This window comes from Humulus lupulus, chromosome 8 (genome assembly GCF_963169125.1).
Source record: "Humulus lupulus chromosome 8, drHumLupu1.1, whole genome shotgun sequence".
In the NCBI taxonomy this organism is placed as follows: Eukaryota; Viridiplantae; Streptophyta; class Magnoliopsida; order Rosales; family Cannabaceae; genus Humulus; species Humulus lupulus.
Window position 1 is genome coordinate 2,862,070 of NC_084800.1, and position 21,580 is coordinate 2,883,649.

General features: G+C 33.8%; 1 protein-coding gene across 1 annotated transcript; it reads left to right on the forward strand.

Moving 5' to 3' along the window:
- The first annotated feature begins 3,263 nt into the window (after nt 1-3,263).
- On the forward strand, nt 3,264-4,833 carry LOC133794162 (F-box protein SKIP27-like). Its single transcript, XM_062231362.1, has 4 exons — nt 3,264-3,506; nt 3,658-3,949; nt 4,040-4,114; nt 4,213-4,833. The coding sequence occupies exons 2-4, from the start codon at nt 3,698-3,700 to the stop codon at nt 4,450-4,452; spliced, it is 567 nt and encodes a 188-aa protein (XP_062087346.1). The 5' UTR covers nt 3,264-3,506; nt 3,658-3,697; the 3' UTR covers nt 4,453-4,833.
- Nucleotides 4,834-21,580: the final 16,747 nt, after the last annotated feature.

The window sequence follows — 21,580 nt, forward strand, 5'->3', positions numbered from 1 at the left end:
AATTGGATTTGATCGGTTGGCAGATGTGACCGATCATATCCAATTACAACTTATATTATATATAAAATATATTTAATTGAAAAGTTGTTGTTTTTTGATGTTATGTTAGCACTTTGGAGATGTTGTTGTTGCGTTCATATTTTATTACTATCTAAGTACTTTAGTTATTGGTTTGGACACATTGATTTTAAATTTGAATGGTTGTGTTGCCAACTTAATATTTTCGACGACTTAATGTGGTAATTATAAAGACTTTATTTACTATTATTATTAAATAATGTTTAGCTTTTTGCATGATTTATTTTGTATGCTTTTTTTATTTGTTAATTTCTTTAATAATAAAATTTAGGTTCAAAGATAAACTAATGTACCGATCCAATCCAATTACAATTGGATTTGGATTTGGATTTGATTGAATTTTGAGGCCAAATTGGATTGAAATGGATGATGATTTCCAACATCCAACCTTTAATTGAATTGAATTGATTAGGGGTAAAAGTGTTGGATCGAATCGGACGAGCGCCCCTAGTTTTCAATTAGTAAAACTTTTGAACATCAAAGAGACAAAGAGAATTTAAATAAAAAAATCATACAAGAAACTAAACACTATCATTCAATAATATTTGTTGTATGTGATTTCATCATTAGACACATGCCACTCATTAGAGAAGTGATTTGGCTCATCGGGAGCTAATGAAGTCTTGTAGAGCTCACCTAGAGCTCCTTGGAGCATAGATTCCTCCCAACGCGTTATTATCCGTTCCAGGCGTGGATGTCTTCAAGTTAGGTCACTTGCCGAGGACATCCGTTATGGTCCTCCCGTCTTCTTAATAAGTTTAGTCCTCCAGGCTTAGGAGTTTGTCCTCGGAACCTGGAAAGAACGCTAGATGTCAGTCGCAACAGCTTCGTACCGCAAGCAGGCATCTGACATCTTTTTGTGCCTTGAGTAGTGATGTCGAGCTCATACACTCAACAATTGTCATGTCCCAATGTGCCGCATGACATGTGAAACGTGCAGCTGTGTTATGTCAGTGTCAGGGGGCGTGACTCCTGTAAAGAAGTGGGATGCAACCTACGAATTGGGCCTCGTGCGATATGCCTAGGCCCACCACCTTAGTTAGGGCACTCAAAGATGTTAAATAGCATTAAACTCCCAAATGATTGAAAATATTTGTAATAAATCCCCCTTAAGAGAATTAATTGCCCCCTAGCCATTATAAATAGGGTTAGGGATTCCATTGTAAGGGTCACTTGGCTCTTAGACATTTGATCTCACTTTTGTACTCAGAGCAACATATACGCTACCTGAGAAAACCTCTATTGAAGCTTGTCATCTCAAGCTTCAGGAACACTAATACTAAATCCTCGTAGACTACTTGTTGTATAACCTAAACCACGTAAAATTTGTATTTTTTTACCTGCATTTTTTTAAGCTCTTGTGTTAATTAGTTGATAGTGAAAAAAATAGTAAAAATTACTATAACAAGTCATCAAAATTACATTGAAATATAATAACGTTAAATCTGAAAAGTCTAAATGATAGTACTAAATTAGCTATCATAATCGTTAGAATTGAAATGTAAGTCTCAAAATAATAATGATAAGCTTAGATGAGAAGGAGAAGCATAAAAATAAGAGGGAAAGAGAGAAGGGTTTTTGTTTGAAAAATGGAGGTGACTCTAAAAATCTTTAGATCATATGATCAGGGTTCAAGAGGCTATAATAAAATGAAATAGAAATAGATTTATGTTTTACATGATATATAAATATTTTTTACATATATATTTAGATATATGATGGATTGATTTGGTTGGAGATTGGATTTTGAGAGTTCCATTCATAATTTGAATATTAGCATCCAACTTTTTAAATACAATCCAATTTATATTAATTGGACATCTAATTTTTTGTATTTTAAATGGTTCGACCTAATTGAATTGATTTAGATCGTGAGTCTATTCTCTCTATATATTTATATCAAGCTCAAATTGTTGGTTGTTAAACATTATCTGGATAATTTAAATGTACTAATTATTATGATTTTATATTATTATTTCATCGATTTTATATGATTTTATATCAAGCTCAAAAGAAGTTGAGCAGGCTCTTCTTAGAAATTTATTTGTTGTTCCTCATCTTATTCTTTTAAAAAAATTATATTTAACTTTAATTTTTCTTCAGTAACACAATATCAGAGCAAAAAAAAATGTTATACTCAGTAACACAGTATTTTTTTAAACAAGATTTTTCACTAGTGAATTAGAGGCATTAACATCTACAACATGAGAACAATAAAAATTTAATGAAAAAATCAACCTAAATTAACAATAAATTGAATCAAATCTTTTCTTAGCTAAATTTGGAAGGAGCAAAATTCAAATTCAACTAATTGAGAAATTAGAAATGGTTAATTATATTATATTTATGAACATTCCATTTTTTTTTAAACAGAATCCATCTTGTTTCAATAGTGTGGAAAAAAAATAGTAACAATTTCTTTTTTATGTCATTATCCAAATGTATTGTGAGTAATTAAATTTAAATTAGGCAATTAAATTAAGTGACTCATTCCTATAAATAAAAAAAAAAATCAATTCACACACAAAATCTAAACCCAAATTCAAATATTATTCAACAATATAATAATAATAATAATAATAATATTAGATAGACTTTGGGATGACTCTCCATCTTTGAACTTGGAAACGTGTGGAATCTGAAAACCGCCGCATCCACATAGTTACAATAAGCAGTCGTTGTGAGCCGCCTTTATAGAGATGTTTTCTTATATCAAACCAGTCAAACAATTTAAAAAGAAAAATAAATTAAAAAAGAAAAATAAAAAAAGAGTCAAATAAATCCTAACCTTTACTGTTCCACTTTCGACCACTACCGTCCGTACACGCGTCACAATCGCGTTGGTGATGACGTGTCCACACACCATTGAAGAAGATAACTTCCGACGCACAACCAAACCAAACCAAGAAATTGCAACGTGTATAGGAAGCTACCCGACAACTACAAGCCGACTCTGACCGACCAATTAACACGTCGCCACTCAGAAGCAGATATGCTCTTTCCTACCGATTGTTGACACGTGTCACAAACGGCTACTTTTTCTATTTGCGTTTAGTGGGTCTAATTTTTTTTTATTATATAGTTTTAACCGCCATCAATAAAATTATTTACTGAAAATTTGGAATCCAAAGTTTATTTTTTAAAGAAAATTCCAGTTGATTCCGCAAACGCGTGGAAACAAAGCCTTTTTCACTGTTTTCAAAATTTTAAAATATAAAATTGAAAAGCTTTAAACGCAACACCTCAATAGCTTTATAAGGTGTATAAAATGAATTTAAGGGAAGTTCCGTAATTTCGAAGATTACCGTCATTTCCATTTTTTTAGCAAGAGAAGAACAAAAACTAGCGTTTTAAAAACAGAGTCGGAAAAAACAGTATATATTATTTTGTGTTTTGGGATTTCGTATCTAAGGCTTAATCTATACAAGGTTCGTTCTAATACTCTTTCAAAGTTTGGTTTCTAATTTAGGGTTTTCATTTGATTTTTTGATAGATTTGAGAATATTTTTTTGTTTTCTTTTTTGATTGTTTTAATTAATTAATTGATATCTTCTCGTTTTTGTTTTTGTTTTTGTTCAGAAAGGATTTGATTCTTGGATTTCATTGAAGTGATATTGATATGGTTTTGGGAAAGAAAAGCAGAAGTTGTAACTCAAGTTGTTGTGATTTGATTAGTGGGGTTGATAATGAGAGTTCAGAAATGGGACTGGTAAAGTATGGACGAACACAGAGGAAGAGGGTTGGTCTTTATAATAGTGGCAGCGATTCCATTAGCAGGACTCCATTGAAGAAACATTGTGCTCGAGAGAGAATGATTTTAAACTCAGAAAAAGAAACGTGTGCTCTTCAAGCTCTTCCGGAGGAAATTCTGGTAAGCCCCAAAATTTTCAGATTGATTCGGCTATATATATATATATATTTCAAGTATCGGTGAATCATCTGTTTGATTTTGTATTTGCAGATTCAGATTGTAAGTGGTGTTGACCATGAGGATCTCAATCAGCTTAATCAAGTAGCAAAATTCATCAGAGAAGCGGTAAGTTCATCTCTCTCTCTCTCCCCCCCATTTTCTAGGTTATTCATTTCCATTTCGATGTTTTCAAATGATTGAGAATTTTGATTTTTCAAATGCAGGCTTTGGTTGCGGAGAAAATACATTTCGCTTTTAGCACGCCGAAAAAGGGTCGTGCCTTCACAACCGCCATTGATTTAGAGGATGTGAGCGAAGATATTGAAGCTCCTAATGCTCCAAAACAGACTAGGGCAAGAGGGTCTCGGCTCACGGCAAAGAAGCTCGGTAGTATATCAGTGAACTTGTTTGGTGAGCCGGACAAGGACAGCAGTGGAAATAAAGATACAACCAACCAATTCTGATACACCAGTTTCTGTAAATACAGATTGATACGGTTTGGTTGATCAGAGGAAAAGAAAAGAGGGTTTGGCTTTGAGAGAGTTGCTCAAATGGGATTCAAGGCAGTACATGTTTAGAAATCTTTTACAATCCAAGTTTCTTCAATCTTCTTTATTGAAGGTAAATGGGTTGGATTTGTTTGTATCATTCTGTAAATTTACTTAGTTAGACAGAGAATGGTAGAAAGTAGCTCCCACTATTTTTCGAGGAAAGCCAAGCTTTTTGGCTCTTCCAATCTCTTAGTCATAAACAAAAAAAATTGTTTAGAAAGAATGTATTATAGTTAATTCCACTTGCTCTTTGAGCTGTACAGTGAGAAAGGAATAAATTTGCTTTTGTATTAATATCCCCTGTTTTGCTGTCTCTTCTTCTTTGATAATTGAAGCTCTTCTCCTTTTTTTTCTTCACATTTGCGTGAAAATGACTAAAGAATTTGCCTGAAATGGCTAACTTTTAGCATTAAATTTCATTTAAAAAGGGCCCATATTACAAGTAACAATTGAATATATTGTGTGTGTTGCTTAATTGAGCATTGTATAAGCAAATGCTTCGCCATCCATATGAGGTGTATTAGCATTTTCAAGAAGATGTATGGATTAGAGGGGTCAACTATAATACATTTTTTAATATCGTTTAAGGAGAATACTAGATCCATCGAATGTTTTAGAAGAATGGGGCTCAAAGTTCCATGTGATTGGGACTGAACAGGTACGATCCAATCATGCAATCATTAATTAGAAGGTGAATTATACTGAATTATCTTTCTCTGTTTTTCCAATTCATGTTACTAAAGAAAGTTCAGTCACTGCGCCAATCATGGTGGACACCAAATCTAAACCGAGTCAGGCGTGATTAAGTGGAAGACAGCATCAGCTTCTAGTCTATCTAAACTAATAATGTAGACAGACACTGCTAACTTGTGGTGTGATGAGTTGGATTATTCTTTACTTCGGAAGCTTGGTTTATAAGCTCTATTAGAAAAAAAATAACTAATTGTACACCTGTTCAACTAAACATGGCCTTTAGTGTTGTACATATGAATGAATTATTGTTTGGTCTATTATTATTATTATTATGAAATAAAGTTTTTGGTGACTAGGTTCAAAGACGAATAAACACACATGAGTGATGGATCCCAATAGGCATTAACTTTTTGCCGAATGAAGTAAACTAATAAAGGCCTGATCGTGACCGACTTATTATGTCCATTAAAAAAGATAAAATTCTAACCGAATAAAATAATTTTCAATCCAGAGCAGTTTGTCTGTTTCTCATTATTTTTTGTTTTTGCTTTTAGTCAAAATGTTGTACTTCTAATTGCCGATGGCTTTGCAAAACATGGATTCATTCAATTTTACCAATTGAAAACATTGGACTGATAACAGTTCATGAAACTCTAAACAATTATACATAGTAATCTTTGACTCAGACCGTGATAGGGATATTTGCATCTGCCTTGTTAATTGCCAAACTCAACTCATAACCATGATGTAACTTTTTAAAGTTAAATTTTATAAAACCATTTTTGACAATTAGAAAAATAAAATAACAACTAACACTACTATAATATATACTTTTCTAGTCACATTTTTATGTCCTAAGCTATTCTTATCTAACGGAACACTATTAGATCAAATGACAAAGACATTGTTGAAAAAAAAAAAAAAAATTTCGGATAAAATGGTTGTTGCTATCTGCTATAATAACGAATTATTGGTTTAACTGAATAACTAAATAAAATAGATAAACATTTCTATTCGTCTCAAGGAGATAGATCTTCTCAATTGAATCTACAACTTTTCATGTTTAACATTAAAGATCATAAATTTTTTTTAATGGGTGTGAACTGTAAAAGTACTTGGAATAAAATTAAAAAATAAAAAAATCATCCGGGGACGTGAAATGTGAAAAAAAAAAATTCACATTTCACATTATGAGACATGAAATATAAGTGCAAGACATGAAATTTCTATCTCATTATATATAAAAGAAAAAGTCTCACATCTTTTAAAAAGAGCTCACTTCCCTTTTTTCTCTTCTATAAATTTTACACTATTTTTCTAAACAAAATTAATAGTGGTCCAAATAAAAGAAAAATTGTGCTCTTTGACAGCCGGATTGATTATCAAACTAATTGGTTATACATCAAACATAACCAACTCCAATAAGGTTTAATTTATGCATCAAACATAATATAATAAACTATTATGTTTATTTCACATGTTCATTGTTTTTTTTATATATAACAACTACAATTTTGTTTTTGTTTATTATATCTATCAAAACTAATTAGTTTATTTCGACTTATTTGGGTTTAATTTAAATTATTAGTATAATTTTTGCTCATTTGTTTTGAAGTTAAAACAAATTAAATATACCAATGTGTTTATCGAATACATTAATCTTTTACCATAGCACGTCTGAATGTACTTTATAAATCTATAAAAATAATTTATTTTATAATATTTATTTCTTAAAATAATGATAAATTAATGAGCAAACATTTATATAAAGTTTTGTTTTAGGGGTTTTATTACATAATTTATTTTTATGAGGAAAATTGTGGATATTTATACACATTAAAAGTGTTATGTATATTTCTATTTGAAATAGACGAGCATATATGTAACGCCCCACGTCACTATGGTTGCTTCCTGGAATGGCGACTGACCCTACAAATCAACACGAGTCTTTCCAGTGTACTTTGTCCTAACTCGCACGCTTTCTAGGAAAACTTTCCAGGAGGTCACCCATCTTGAGATTACTCCAGGTCAAGCACACTTAACTTTAGTGATCTTAAGTGATGGACTACCGAAAAGAATATGCATCTTGTTGATATAGGTAGTACCCATCAATCCATTTAAGCCATCTTCAATTGTGTAGTCTCATACCTACATAGTCTTAGAATCATCACACTTTACCTTCCCTAGGCGATGTGGGATTGCACAACTTTACCCCGTCTTTCTCCCTACGGATCACGAGATACTGACTATCACAATATATGCACAAATTGGAATAAAAATGTGTATTTGATGCACATACGTTTATTTCCTTATTTAATTGATGAGCTGAATATTATACCATAATAATTAAGAAAAATTAATATCAAATATTAAAACCTTTGAAAGGAAAGTACCACGTATTACACAATTAATACAATATGTTTTTATAGGTATATTTTGTATTATTATGTATAATATGAATCCCGGGTATTAATTTAGTATATCTTATTATAATATAATATATCTTACGAACCCACAAAATTGTAACGCCCTGGCTACCCCAGAACAGTTACAGTGAACAGTGACAGGAAATTTGACTCGTTACCCGAGTCCTTTGGTTAAAAACGTGCTTCTAAGTGTTATTAACAGGCTAAGGTGGAAAACAACCAAAAAGGAAATGATATATCTTATTAAGTATATAAACTGTTCATGAACTCATCAAAACATTTACAAGTTATTTATAACATAAAATGGTCACTACTGTTTCAAATTTACAACCCTACCGACCTAAGCAGCAAAAATAGGGTAAACCCCCTAGTTCCTCTGAGAACTCCTTGGCCATGGTGGATGTAACGCCCCAACTCCAGGGACCGTTACGGTGTGCCTTGTAAACAGTGCTAAACTCGCTAACAGAGTCATTTGGCCAAAATCGTGAACTAAGTATGATTAGCGGTTTAGGGATTAAAACTTTGGTTAAGATGTAACGTTTCACTAGAACGTTTAATATATACATTGGGATCCTGAAAATATAATCTCAGAGTTTATTACAGAAAATATTTACAACAGGCCGTTCTAAGCGGCAAAACAGGGTTCAACCCTAGTTCCACTTTAAACCTCGGCCGTGGCGGACGAGCAGCTGCATATGTACACGTCATCACCTAAGCTCTCCAACTCAAGGATGGTCTAGCTTCCTCTTGCCTTTACCTGCACCACATAGCACTCGTGAGCCGAAGCCCAGCAAGAAAACATAATACTTTTCATAAACATTATCATATGATTATCAATATAACCATACTGAGCGTAAAACTTTCAAACCAATGGGTGAACATCACATGATTCAAGAGGGAGAGTGGCTGCTAGGTAAGACATTAGCCTCCAAGTGCTTATTTCATTCATCGACCCTCGAGGTCGGTCTTGCATTAATGCTCTTTGAGCCATTCAATGCTGATGGTCGATTAGATCTAATCTCCGTTGGCTTGCGTGATCCACGCTATGGCCATTCTGACTAATGAGTCAGCGCTATGTGACCAGTGTCCAGTATCACTGCCGAACCTGACTAATAAGTCCCAGCTTCACAGTTGATACCAACACCTTTGCCAATTCTGACTAATGAGTCAGTGCAACGTGACCAGTGCCCAGTACCACTGCCGAACCTGACTAATGAGTCACAGCTTCACAGCTGATACCAACACCTTTGCCAATTCTGACTGATGAGTCAGTGCAACGTGACCAGTGCCCAGTACCACTGCCGAACCTGACTAATGAGTCACAGCTTCACAGTTGATACCAGCCCCTTTGCCAAATCTGACTAATTAGTCAGTACCATGCACAAGTAAGCAATGCTATCAATATGTATCATATGCCAGTTATCCAAGAGTAGGACATTCAGCATGCTTACTAAAAAGTTACTAGCATAATCATGATCATGCACAAACTCAGAGACTCAAGCTCTGGCCAATCTCATATTCATCATTCATGGTATGCCCTAATCACATGTTTCTCGTGCATCACACGCATCACACTTAATCATCCAGCATGCCTCATTAATAATCATATGCAAATGGGCAAGATTTTCAGGCATTCATTATGCTATCAATGTTTACATTTAAACATCCAACATGCATCAGGAATAGCCATGCATGTCACACATAATAATCAGCCAACATGCATCAATAATAGCCATGCATGCCATACTCAATAATCAACCAGCATGCATCAATAATAGCCATGCATGTCACACATACACATGGTGCAGTTTTCTTACCTCAAATTCGAGCTAGAACCAATATAAGAACGACCCTTGAGAACGATCAACCTTTAAGCCCTTAGCGGTCACCTAATTATAACCAAATATGAAACACCATCAACAACATGATAATCAAAGGTTCCACACCAATATCTAGCCCCCAAGAGATCAATCCAAACTAATCCAAGTAGTAGGGACACTCCCGAGGCCCATAGCTAAGTTCTCGGGGTCAAAACGAGCAAACGGGGTGAAAACAGGGCAAGGGCTGCGGCCCTAGCACCTTGGGCCGCGGCCCCCAGGGTTCTCTGAGGCAAGGGCCGCGGCGCCCAGCAAGGCCAATTTCCTGACACCTGCTTCATCGAACTAGGGCCGCGGCGCACAAGAACAGGACCGCGGCCCCCAACCCTGGGCCATTCCCAAACGTGTTTCAAGCACTCCAAATCCTCCAAAAACATACCCAAACATTCCCCAATCATCAAATCAAAGTTCCCAAGCTTCCCAATACTCCAAAACCCTCAAAACCCAAGGTTCAAACCGACCAAAAACTCAACAATTAACAAAGTCCAATTCTAAGCTTCAAAACTTTAAAAACTTTAAACTTCAAACTTAGATTACCTTTGATTGGGTTGTTTTCCGTCAAATCTTTCGGTTAAGAAGCTTCTAATCTTTCCTAGGATCGCTATGCCTCGACCCTTGCTTGATTCTGACTCCTAGAACTCAAGATTCCCTCAAAATATGCTTAAACGGTAAAACGGACCGTCAGAGAGAGAACGAAAGGTTTTCTAACGTACGTTCTTATCTGACAAGCTACTTCAAGCTTAAGTAATCTCAAATAAAACCTAGTGCTCGAGATCCCGAAAACACCCCCGGGGACACTATAGTCAAAACTTCCAGAATTCCATCCTGATCTCAAATACTCCCAATCTATCACCAAATAAACATTTCTATTACCCCGAAATTGACCCCGTTATGACAAAACCACTAATCCATTATATATGACCGTCTCATGTCGAATAGCTCGAATATATCTCCATAATAATGAAATCTCATTCACATATTACAATATGCACCCAATTTTCAAATATGCCATCAGCAGGCCAAATTATCAAAATGCCCTTATCATTATAAATACACCCATATGCATGCATCTACCATCATATAATAATATAATTCACATAAACATGCATATACTCATTAAATATCATAATAAATCAATTATGGCCCTCCCGGTCTCCTAATCAAGGTCCTAAACCTTATTAGGAAATTTGGGGCATTACAGTGGTCAAGCGGTCGCATATGTACACATCACCACCTAAGCTCTCCACTCAAGGCTGGGAGAGCTTTTCTTCCCCTTTACCTGCACCACATAGCACCCATGAGCCAAGGCCCAGCAAGAAAACACAATATAGCATGATATAATATCAACAATGATCATTATAATCATTCGGGACTATCAGCCCAAAACAGATAAGTGACAGTCACAAAAGTCACTAAATTGGGCATAGCTCCCTTTAGCCTTGTGACGTTAGGGTCACCGGGGCTTAACAGATAAGTGAACATTTCACTAGCTTAAACAGGATAGGTGCATAATGACTAGTCACCAACATAACCTTCCTCATGACTCTAGAGTCATAACTATGGAACATCGTTCCCTAGCCATGTGACAAACGGTCACCTAGGCCTTTGGCCCTGGCTCTGAGTAACTAGTCTTAGACTAGCCAAGCGCTTATAAGTTCATCGACCTTAGGGTCAGTCCAGCGTTAATGCCTTAGAGTCATTGTCCCTGACTAGTCAGTGCCATATACAAGTAAACAACATTCACTAGTATTTAATATGCAATTCATGTCCACATTTATCAATCAACATGCCTCAATAACAATCATGCATGTCACATACACAGGGTGCAGTTTTCTTACCTCTGATTCGAGCGAGAATGAATAAAAGAACGACCCTTGAGAACGATCTGACTTTTAGTCATTTAGCAGTCACCTAGTCATAACCAAATATGGGACACCATCAATAAAATGATAAACAAGGATTCCTAAACCAAGATCTAGTCTCCGGGACATCAATCCCCACTAGGATCGCTATGCCTCGATCCTTGCTTGATTCCGACTCCTAGAACTCGAGATTTATTCGAAAACGCTCCGAACGGTAAAAATGAACTAACAGAAAAGAACGAGAGGTTTTCTAACGTACATTCTATCTGACAAGCTACTTCAAGCTTAAGTAACCTCAAATAAAACTTAGCGCTCGGGGTCCCAACTTACAGAATTTCCTCCTGATCTCAATAACTCCCAATTTATCATCAAATAACTTTCTCATTATCTAATATCCCAATAAAAGACCCCCGTTATGACAAAACCGCTAACTCATAATATAAGACCCTTTCATGCCGAATAGCTCGAATATATCTCCATAATAATGAGATCTCATTCAAAAATCACAATATGCACCCAAATACACAAATATACCCTTAACATGCCAAATTATCAAAACACCCTAATATTCAAATGTGGACCCACATGCATGCATATAACATCATATTATAATATAATTCACATAAACATGCATATATTCCTTTAATGACATAATTAAACAGATATGGCCCTCCCGGCCTACTAATCCAGCCATTAAACCGCATTAGGGATTTCGGGGCATTACAAAAATCCTTCATTTTCAGCAGCCAAATCCAAACCAAACTAACTCAAAATCACCCCAATATCACAATTTAATTACCCCAATAGTTCTAGCATGTTTCCACCAACATAACCCAACAAAAATCTAGTCTCAAAACTCATCAAACCACCAATTAAATATTTGAACCTAAAGGCTCAAGAACACGTAAAAACCAGCCAAGAAAACACAGAATTTAAATGTCAGATTTCATAATTCAAAGCTTACCTCTACTGAAGATTGAATCCACAAACTGTTACTGAATTAATCCCCAATATTTTAGCTCCAATTCTTGTAATCCTAGCCCAAAATCTCCCTTGGCTTCAATGGTTTTCTTTTGGAAAGCTTCTTGAGGGACAAAGAGTGAAGAAGAAGAAGGGAGAGTCAGTTTATGGCAACTGCTTCTAGGGGTATGAGTGTTGTTTTTGTCTTATCTAACTTAACTAACTTAAGCTAATCCCGAGGCTTGGGGTACCAAAAACGTCCCCGAAGGCAAAATGGTAAATTTCCCCAATATTCCCTCCTAAAATCACTAACTTCAAATATATCTCAAATTATTTATTTCCATAATCCGATAACCCAATTAAATGTCTAATACTCAAAATACCCCTTGACTCACCCCGAGTCAGGTATTGGGTCCCGTTGTGACTTTCCCGCTAGCTTGCTTCATAGGATCGCCTTGTGCTGAGTAACCCAAATAAACCCAAATAATAATGTAGTCTCTCACATATATCACATGTATGCACATAAATACACATTCATGCCCGCAACGGGCCAAATTACCAAAATCGCCCTTCTAATAAAAAGCGTCCCCACATGCATATTTAATACCCCTAAATATGCACAACTAGTCATATTATCACATAATTCACATCATTACAATTAATATAACAATTGGGCACATAATTTCTCATATTGCCATACTGGCCCCCTAATCAAGGTCGTAAGCCTTATTATGTAATTTTTGGGATGTTACAACGTATGTCCTCCACTTCCTGTTTGGTTTTAGGACCAATAAGGGGTTTGATACCTAGTCTGGGTAGTAGGCCTCCCTTATAAAACTGTTTTCCTTGAGCTGCTCGACCTCCTCCTTCTGGGCTTGAGATCGGTCTTTGTCAAGCAGTCTCTTCTTTTGTTGCATCGGTGGGTAGTTTTTGTCCACATTGAGGACATGGCTTATCACAGATGGAGAAATTCCAACCATGTCCTTATGTGATCAGGCAAAGACGTCCTGGTTCTTCTTCAAAAATTCGACTAACCGTGCCTTAATTTCCACCTTTAGTTCCTTCCCGATTTTGATTACTCTAGTCGGGTCCTCCTCATCTAGTAGGACTTCATCAAAATCTTTGACTGGTCCTACCCCCATGACGTCATCCCCAAAGCGAGGATCGATGTCGTTTCCCTCGCTTTAGGAAACTTGTTACAATAAAAAATCTTCGTTAAAAGGATCCCCCAGCTCCAGTAGAGTATTTCCTTCAATGTTAACTTCCATCTTGACAACCTTATCGGTTCCTTCGTTCCCTTCGCAATAGATCACCACCATGTTATCTCATTATATATTAAAAAATTCTCACATCGTATAGAAACAACTCACTTCCTCTTTGTCTCTTCTATAGATTCAATACTCTATTTTCTAAACAAAATTAATTGTAACGTCCCAAATTACCTAATAAGGCTTAGGACCTTGATTAGAGGGTTAGGATGGCAAATTATGGAAAATTATGTGCTTATGGAATATATATGTGTATCATTTTATGATTACGTGAGTTATATTATAATATGATTTGATATGCATGTTTAGGTGTATTGAATATGCACGTGGGCCCGTTTCTCATCAAAATGGAAATTTTCGTAATTTGGCATGTTACAAGTATATTTGGAGTATATGTGCATGTATGTGATACATGTGTGAGACCACATTGTTATGTGGATTTAATTAGGTTACTCAGCATGAGGCGATCCTAGGGAGCAAGTTAGCGGGAAAGTCACAACGGGGTCAAATACCGAGCTCGGGTTGAGCCTAGGAGTTATTTGGTAATTTAGTACATTACCGGGATTGATCGAGTAATGAAGAATTATTGGTAATTATTTGAGGATATTGGAAATAACGGGAATTATAAGGCGTTAATTATGATTAACGGGATGTGTGGCAAATGACAAATTTGCCCTTGTGGCATAAGAAGGCAAGGCTAAAGGCAAGGGGCATATGGGTCATTTTGAGCCAAAATTAGTGACTTAGTCACTCTTTCCCTCAGAAATAGGAAACCCAAAATAGAACATCACTCTCAACTCTCCCTTTCTCTCACTTGGTTCCTCTCTCTGTGTGTGTCATATATACCTTGGGGGGATTTTTGGATTTTGGAGGAAGGTTGAAGCAAGAGTTTGGCTAAGGGACAACTTAGGCTTGCAGACCAAAAGTTTGACGTGAGAATTTTGTGTTCCCCTGTAATTTTTCATGTTTTTATAGTGTTCTTGAGCTTGTGGTCCAAGTTGTTATGTTAGAGATTTGGTGGGGATTTTGAGTGAGTTTGAGATGGGTTTTGTTGGTGTTGAAGTCTTGATGTTGTTCTGGGAATTGAATTATGGTATTGGCATTTATTTGGGATGACTTTGGTAAATTTTGGCTGAGGAAAACCAGGGAGACAATTGGGTTTGTGGGGATGCGCTGCGGCCCTGTTCTTGGGGCTCTGTGACCCTCATGAACTCAGGAGTTTGAGCGGTTTCCTGATGCGGGGTCGTGCGCGTGGCGCCTGCTAGGCTGCGCCGCGACCTGTGTCTAGGAAAAAAGAAGAAGAACCTTTTTGACTTAGGGCGGGCCACGACTCAAATGTTTGGGGTCGCGACTGATGGACCCAAAACGGGTATGTTTTAAATATTTATAAATCGCAAGCGCACGAATCGTTCATATAGAATAGTGATCGTGTAAGCAAGGATGTCGAACCCAAAGGAGTTGTCTAAAATCGAAAAGAAAACTATTTTAAACCAAAATTAATAAATTCTAACCTAGTTCCAAAGATTGATGAGAATTTGTAACAATAAAAATAAAATAAAAGATAATAATAATAAAGAAATTAAAGACAATATATATAACATAAATTAATAATAGAAATGAAGATGGTAAAATAAGATTATTAAGGATTAGAATCCACAAAATATAAATTTTATAATATTTATAAGTACATTGATTCCCAAGTTTTAGTGATAGTTAAACTATCATTTTCAAAATATATTTATAATTTTAAGCACAAATTACTTTTAAAAAGATAGGATTTTTCTTCACTTTTTAAAATTATAATTTCAAAGCATTTAGTGTAAATCAACCTAATGAAATAACAAATAAATCAATGAACATTATTTATAAGGCAAAACATAATATTTTTGTTCTAAGCATGGATGTGTACAATTTAATGACACATCTTACACAAAGAGTATTATGTTTTTGCATTAATGAATAACAAAGTGTAAATATGTGCTAACAATCCAAAATACATGATATTTAAGATGAAAGAAAATATTTGAAAAAGAAAATTCCATAAACTTTGTTGCACAAAATGGGAAATCAACATACAAAATAAATACTATCTAGTTACAAATTGTTTCATCATCACCTTAATAATCTTAAAAAGATTAGAAACACATAACTAGAATAGCAAATACAAACTAAAAATTACAAACATAAATAGGAAAATTTGGAGGAGAAACCCTCAAAATTTCCTCTAAATATACATAGAAAAATAACCAAAAAGAAGAAAAAGATGAAGAGAATAGAGAGGTTTTGAAATGTGTAGAGTTTTTGGTATGGTAACCTCTCCCTAAAATGGACACTAAAAAATGGTTTTCAAAACTCCCTATTTATAACCAAAATGAGTAACTTAAAATAATCAATTTAAATTAATTAAATTGATTAAATTAATTAACTTAGTAATAATATGGAAAATATGGGTAAATTATAGGGTGTAATTATAATGTTTTGGGGTAAAATATGGAGAGAGTGGGGTAAAAATATTGGTATTTTTAGACAAAAAAGACAAAAGTACATAGAAATGTTGTTGGGCTCAAAAATGGGGAAAAGGCAGCATTTGGCTGTTGGGTGCCAGGCGCATGTTGAAGCTTGGTCTTGCTGATGGAGTGAGCAGGAGGCAAGCGTGGGTGACTTGGCTGGGAAATGTTTGGACGTGGCTGGCATGGAAGGAAGATTGATGTCTTCATTTGGGCCTTGGAGGTGGGCCTTTATCAAGGCTTATGACATTTTAAAAATGCCAAGCTTTTCATTTCTTTTCCTTGAAAATGTCATATTTCTTCTTTATTTTTCTTTCCCCTCAAGAGCAAATAAAATACAACCACTTCCCTATAAAACAAACATAAATTAAATTAAAATCAAATATTTTCAATAATAAATTATACAATAAAAGTTTCATGAAAATATTAATTAAAACTTAATTTACCTAACATTTAAGCTCAACATTATATCTTTTTACTCCTAACTTAACAACATTAATTTTAAATAATTAAACTATAACATTTTACAATAATATAACTATAAAAATACACAAAAATCTATAAAATTAAAATAAACCTAATAAATTCAAAATTACTTAAAAACTTAATAAATTAATTAAAAACTCAAGAATTAAGCAACAATTAGCACATAAAAAGTGGTAAAATAACTCTATTTTGTAGAGTTATCAGCGACGCTTAAGAGGTTTTTTGGCCCTGAGGAGGTTTTGAGTGCGGGAACTCAAACCTAAGGGCTTGGGATCTATCCTACTACCCGGTTTAGTAGAATTCGATATTCCGGAGGATTGGACTCGATCTGGAAGCCTTTATACGTTCATTATTGATGGGATTCTATACTTGGTTGTGACTAGGTTATCGCTAAGAGCTCGGAACCAGGATCATGCACGAGAGTCGTTTATTCTTAACCTGTGCTTGGACCAAAGGTAAGCAAGCTGCACCCAATATGTGATACATGTGGTTATAGCTTGGCCCAAATTGTTAAGCAGGGATGAATAAGGCTCGGGCTCCTGAGAATGTTCATGATTATGATTATGCCTGTGATTGCTGATTAAGCATGTTGAAGGCTCTGTATCTGGATATTTGATATATGATATATGCTTGTCTGCATTATCTGATTGCAAAGACTTGACTTATAAGTCAAGAATGATAATAGTGCATTGAGCGTTGGTCGAAAGCATTGACTCATAAGTCAAGGGCAGCAATAGCGCGCTGAGCGCTGATCGAAATGGTTAGGCTAACCAGGAGCGCATCATATGCTTGTTCGACCCAATGGTCGTGGAAAACTCAGCGTCGGGTACGCTGGGCTAGCTTCAAGGCTAGTTATACAAAGGATAGGGCAATGGGCCCCGGGGTGACTTATTAGTCCCATATTCTAAGGTTGGGCCCCAGACTTGACTTATAAGTCAAGAACGACATTAGCACGTTGAGGACTGGTCGAAATTGTTATGCCTAATCAGGAGCGCATCATACGCTTGTTCGACCCAATGGTTGTGGAAAACTCAACACTAGGTACGCTGGGCCAGCTCCAAGGCTTGTTATACAGAGGATAGGGCAAAGGGTCCCGGGGTGACTCCTTAGTCTCATATCCTAGGGTGCTGAGTTCAGTATGGTTCATTAATCATGTATTTTGGATAACGGGCCCCGGTACAATTCATTAATCATTTAATTAGGGCAGCTGGCCCCATATGACGTTGTAGTCATTTATATAAATGGTATGCATGCATGAGTATTGTTATTACTACTAGGCATTCTTATTATGATTTGGCAACATGTTATTAACTGCTTATGAGCATGTTTAAGTTTTCTTGTTGAGCCTTGGCTCACAGGTGCTATGTGGTACAAGTAAGGGGAAAAGGAAGTTGGACCATCCATGAGTTGGTGAACTTCGGTGACGATGTGTACATATGTGGCTGCTCGACCACCACGACCGGGCTTTCTCAAAGAACTAGGGTCAAACCCTATTTTTCCGCTTAAGTTGGCTGGTTGTAACTTTTTAATTGTGATTACCCATTTTAAATGTTGGTTTGGGATCCCATGTGTGGAAGTAAACGTTTTAATGGAACGGTTATACATTATGAACAAAAAATTTAACTCTAAGCCGTTAATCACGTTTAGTTACACAGTTATGGCCAACTGACTCGTTTAACGAGTCTTGCGCTATTTAAAATACACAGTGTAACGGTCCTTGATTAGGATGACGTTACATTAATAGTGGTGCAAATAAAAAAAATGCACTCTTTGAATGTCGAGTTGTTAAGAAATGAATTTTGACAATTAACTTTTTAATTATCAAATGCATCAAACATAACTAATTCCAATAAGGTTTAATTTATGCATCAAACATAATATAATAACCAATTCCAACAAGGATATTGGCGACACAACTGAAGAGTGTCGTCAGCTAAAAGACGAGATCGATAATTTGATCAATAGGAGTTCCGGGATTGCCACACACACCTAGGACACTTACAAGGAGACCAATTTTCATAACAAATCATTTATAGAATCTACTCATACAAAACCCACATGCATAACTCTTTTCATGTATTTATGGATTTAAGAAAAGAACTCACCAGTGGAATCAAACACGTTGAATTTGATAACTTGACCATAAAATTCCATTGTTAGTGTCCCTTCTTTCACATCTAGTTTTGTATTTGTTGTCAGCAAGAATGACCTCTCAAATAAAACCGGTGTCGAATTGAGTATTGATGCATCCTCCATTTTTGTATATAGAAATCTGCTGGAAAGACGAGTCCATCAACATTTACCAAAACATCTTCAACTACCCCTAGAAATCGCTCACAATCTTAAGGGTGGATAACTTGTTCACAATAATTTAAAGTTCATAGATTTAGGGAAAAAAGGTTTATCGTCAACAACATTAAATTCAATATATTGAGTAATAAATAATTTCTTTATATCTTCTTCCTCGTATTTGTATTTGTTTTCCATGGCTTCTCGTATCTCTTTGGCAGACTTGTTGTTTGTGTAGAGGTTGTAGAGGCGATCCAAGAGGACATTGAGGATGCGACTCTAATAAGCTCATATTCTTCACGTTTCTTCCATCGATTGATCCTGCAACTATTATGTTTATTTCACGTCTGTTCATTTCTTTTATATAACAACTACAATTTTGTTTTTGTTTATTATATCTAACAAAACTAATTAGTTTATTTCTTAATTTTATTTCGAGTTATTTGAGTATACCTTTTTTGTTTAATTTATATTATTAGTATAATTTTTGTAACTTTGTTTTGAAGTTAAAAAAATTTAAATATATCAATGTGTTTATCGAATACATTAATTTTTTTACAATAATACATCTGAAGGTACCGCATAAATCTATCAAAATAGTTTATTTTATAATATTTATTTCTTAAAAAATAATACAAGAATAAACAAACATTTATATAAGTTTTGTTTTATGTGTTTTATTACATAATCAAAATACAAGAAAATTTATTTTTATGAGGAAACATTTCAATAATAAATATTTTGGTTTATTGTTTTAATTTTTTCACTGTATTATATTTTGTTATGGATATTTATATTTGAGTACACACTAAAAGAGTTATGTAGATTTCTATTTAAAATTAGAATAAAAATGTGTATTTGATGCACATAGGTTTATTTCCTTATTTAATTGACAAGTTGAATATTATACCATAGTAATTAAGAAAGTTAATATCAAATATTAAAATCTTTAAAAGGAAAGTACACGTATTAAATAATTAATACAATAATTTTTTTGAGGTATATTTTGTATTATTAAGTATAATATGAATCTAGAGTATCAATTTAGTATATCTTATTATTATATAGTACACTAATAAAAAGAGCCATTTTTATTTATTAACTTTAACAGAAAATTAGATATATTTAACGGAATAAAATTTTAAAATTAATTAGAAAATACGGTAGAGTAAATAATTAAGTAATTATATTAATATAAATTTAAATATTATAATAATATATTTTTTAAATTAGATATTTAATAATTATATTAATATAAATTTAAATGTTATAAAATATTATTATAATAACATATAATACATAATCTTATTTTCTATAAAATTTTAGTAAAGTAAATATTTAGCAATAAATTTAAATATTATAAAATATTATTATAGTAATATTTAATAATTATATTAATAAAAATTTAAATTAAAAATGTAATTATTATAATAATATATAAACAAGCTTATTCACAAATTATTGAAGTATGTTTTGAATAATATCATATTATTATATTAAAAGAAAACCATAACCAATGTTTTAGTTTAATTTTTTCTTTTAATATGTTTATAATTTTTTTATATATATAATATTATTTATTTATTCAAAATTTATAAGACAACCATAAAAACTTAATAAAAATAATTAATAAATTTTCTAAATAAAAGTATATTGTATATATATATATATATTTGTAGTTAAGTTTCTATAGAGTTATTAGTGTGTATGTGTAAAGAATTTTAAACATCAAGATTTTCAAATAAAAACACGGAGATTTTTCATAAATATGGCTTTTATATCATTACTGTGCGAGAATTATATTTTTCCTAATTTTTATGGAAAAATTTATTAAAGAGAAAACTAAAGTATGGAAAATACAATTGCTAAATAACTAGATATTGGAAACTTGATTAAGAGTAAAACTATCACATAGACTAACTTTTATATAAAACATGGAAACTAAATCTATAAAAGTAAAATTTTTTAGAAAAAATCATAAAATCATAAAATTTTTAACGACCTTCGCTGGGCCTTAAAAAAAATTCAAATAAATTTTTAACGAGCCTTCGCTGGTCCTTAAGATCAGGCTCAATGACCAGGTTTGGCCCATTCTTGTATGAATTACTCCGCTCTTGCCAAGCCTAGCAGCCGAAGCTGGGTTCTTACCAAGCTTACCAGAGCCATCATTTAAGGCCTAGTTCTAGTCCAGCCCAGCTCAAGGAAGAGTGTCTTCGATATTATAAAACAAAAACATTAATTTATTTTAAATTACTTAACCTATTTAATTGACTGCTTTTTCATTTTGATACGAAAGGAACACATTTTAATCCTACTAATCTGTTATTGACTTAAACAATGATGTTTAAATATACGTTAAGTTGCAAAAAGTGTATTCATGGAATCATGTTAAATCAATTTAAACCCTTCATTTTGAAGTTTATGACTTTAGGTATTTTCAATTTATCTTAATATTGAATCAGCCATGTAATATAAACTTAATTCTTAACACCACCATTTACTTGAACATCTCATATTTTTAGATTTGTACACTAAATATTATCGCAATGCAAAGTGGTGGTTGTTGTTAGAGAATAAAATCCTATATGAAAAGTACGTGAAATCTTCATAAAATTTATAAGAGCATGAGCTACTCCACTCATCACTAATTGTTTTTTAGATGGAACTTCGTGC

Coding starts and splice junctions, on each gene's coding strand:
- LOC133794162 (XM_062231362.1), top strand. CDS start 3,698: ATGGTTTTGGGAAAGAAAAGCAGAAGTTGTAACTCAAGTTGTTGTGAT. Junction 3,950..4,039: donor CTCTTCCGGAGGAAATTCTG/GTAAGCCCCAAA, acceptor TTGTATTTGCAG/ATTCAGATTGTAAGTGGTGT. Junction 4,115..4,212: donor CAAAATTCATCAGAGAAGCG/GTAAGTTCATCT, acceptor TTTCAAATGCAG/GCTTTGGTTGCGGAGAAAAT.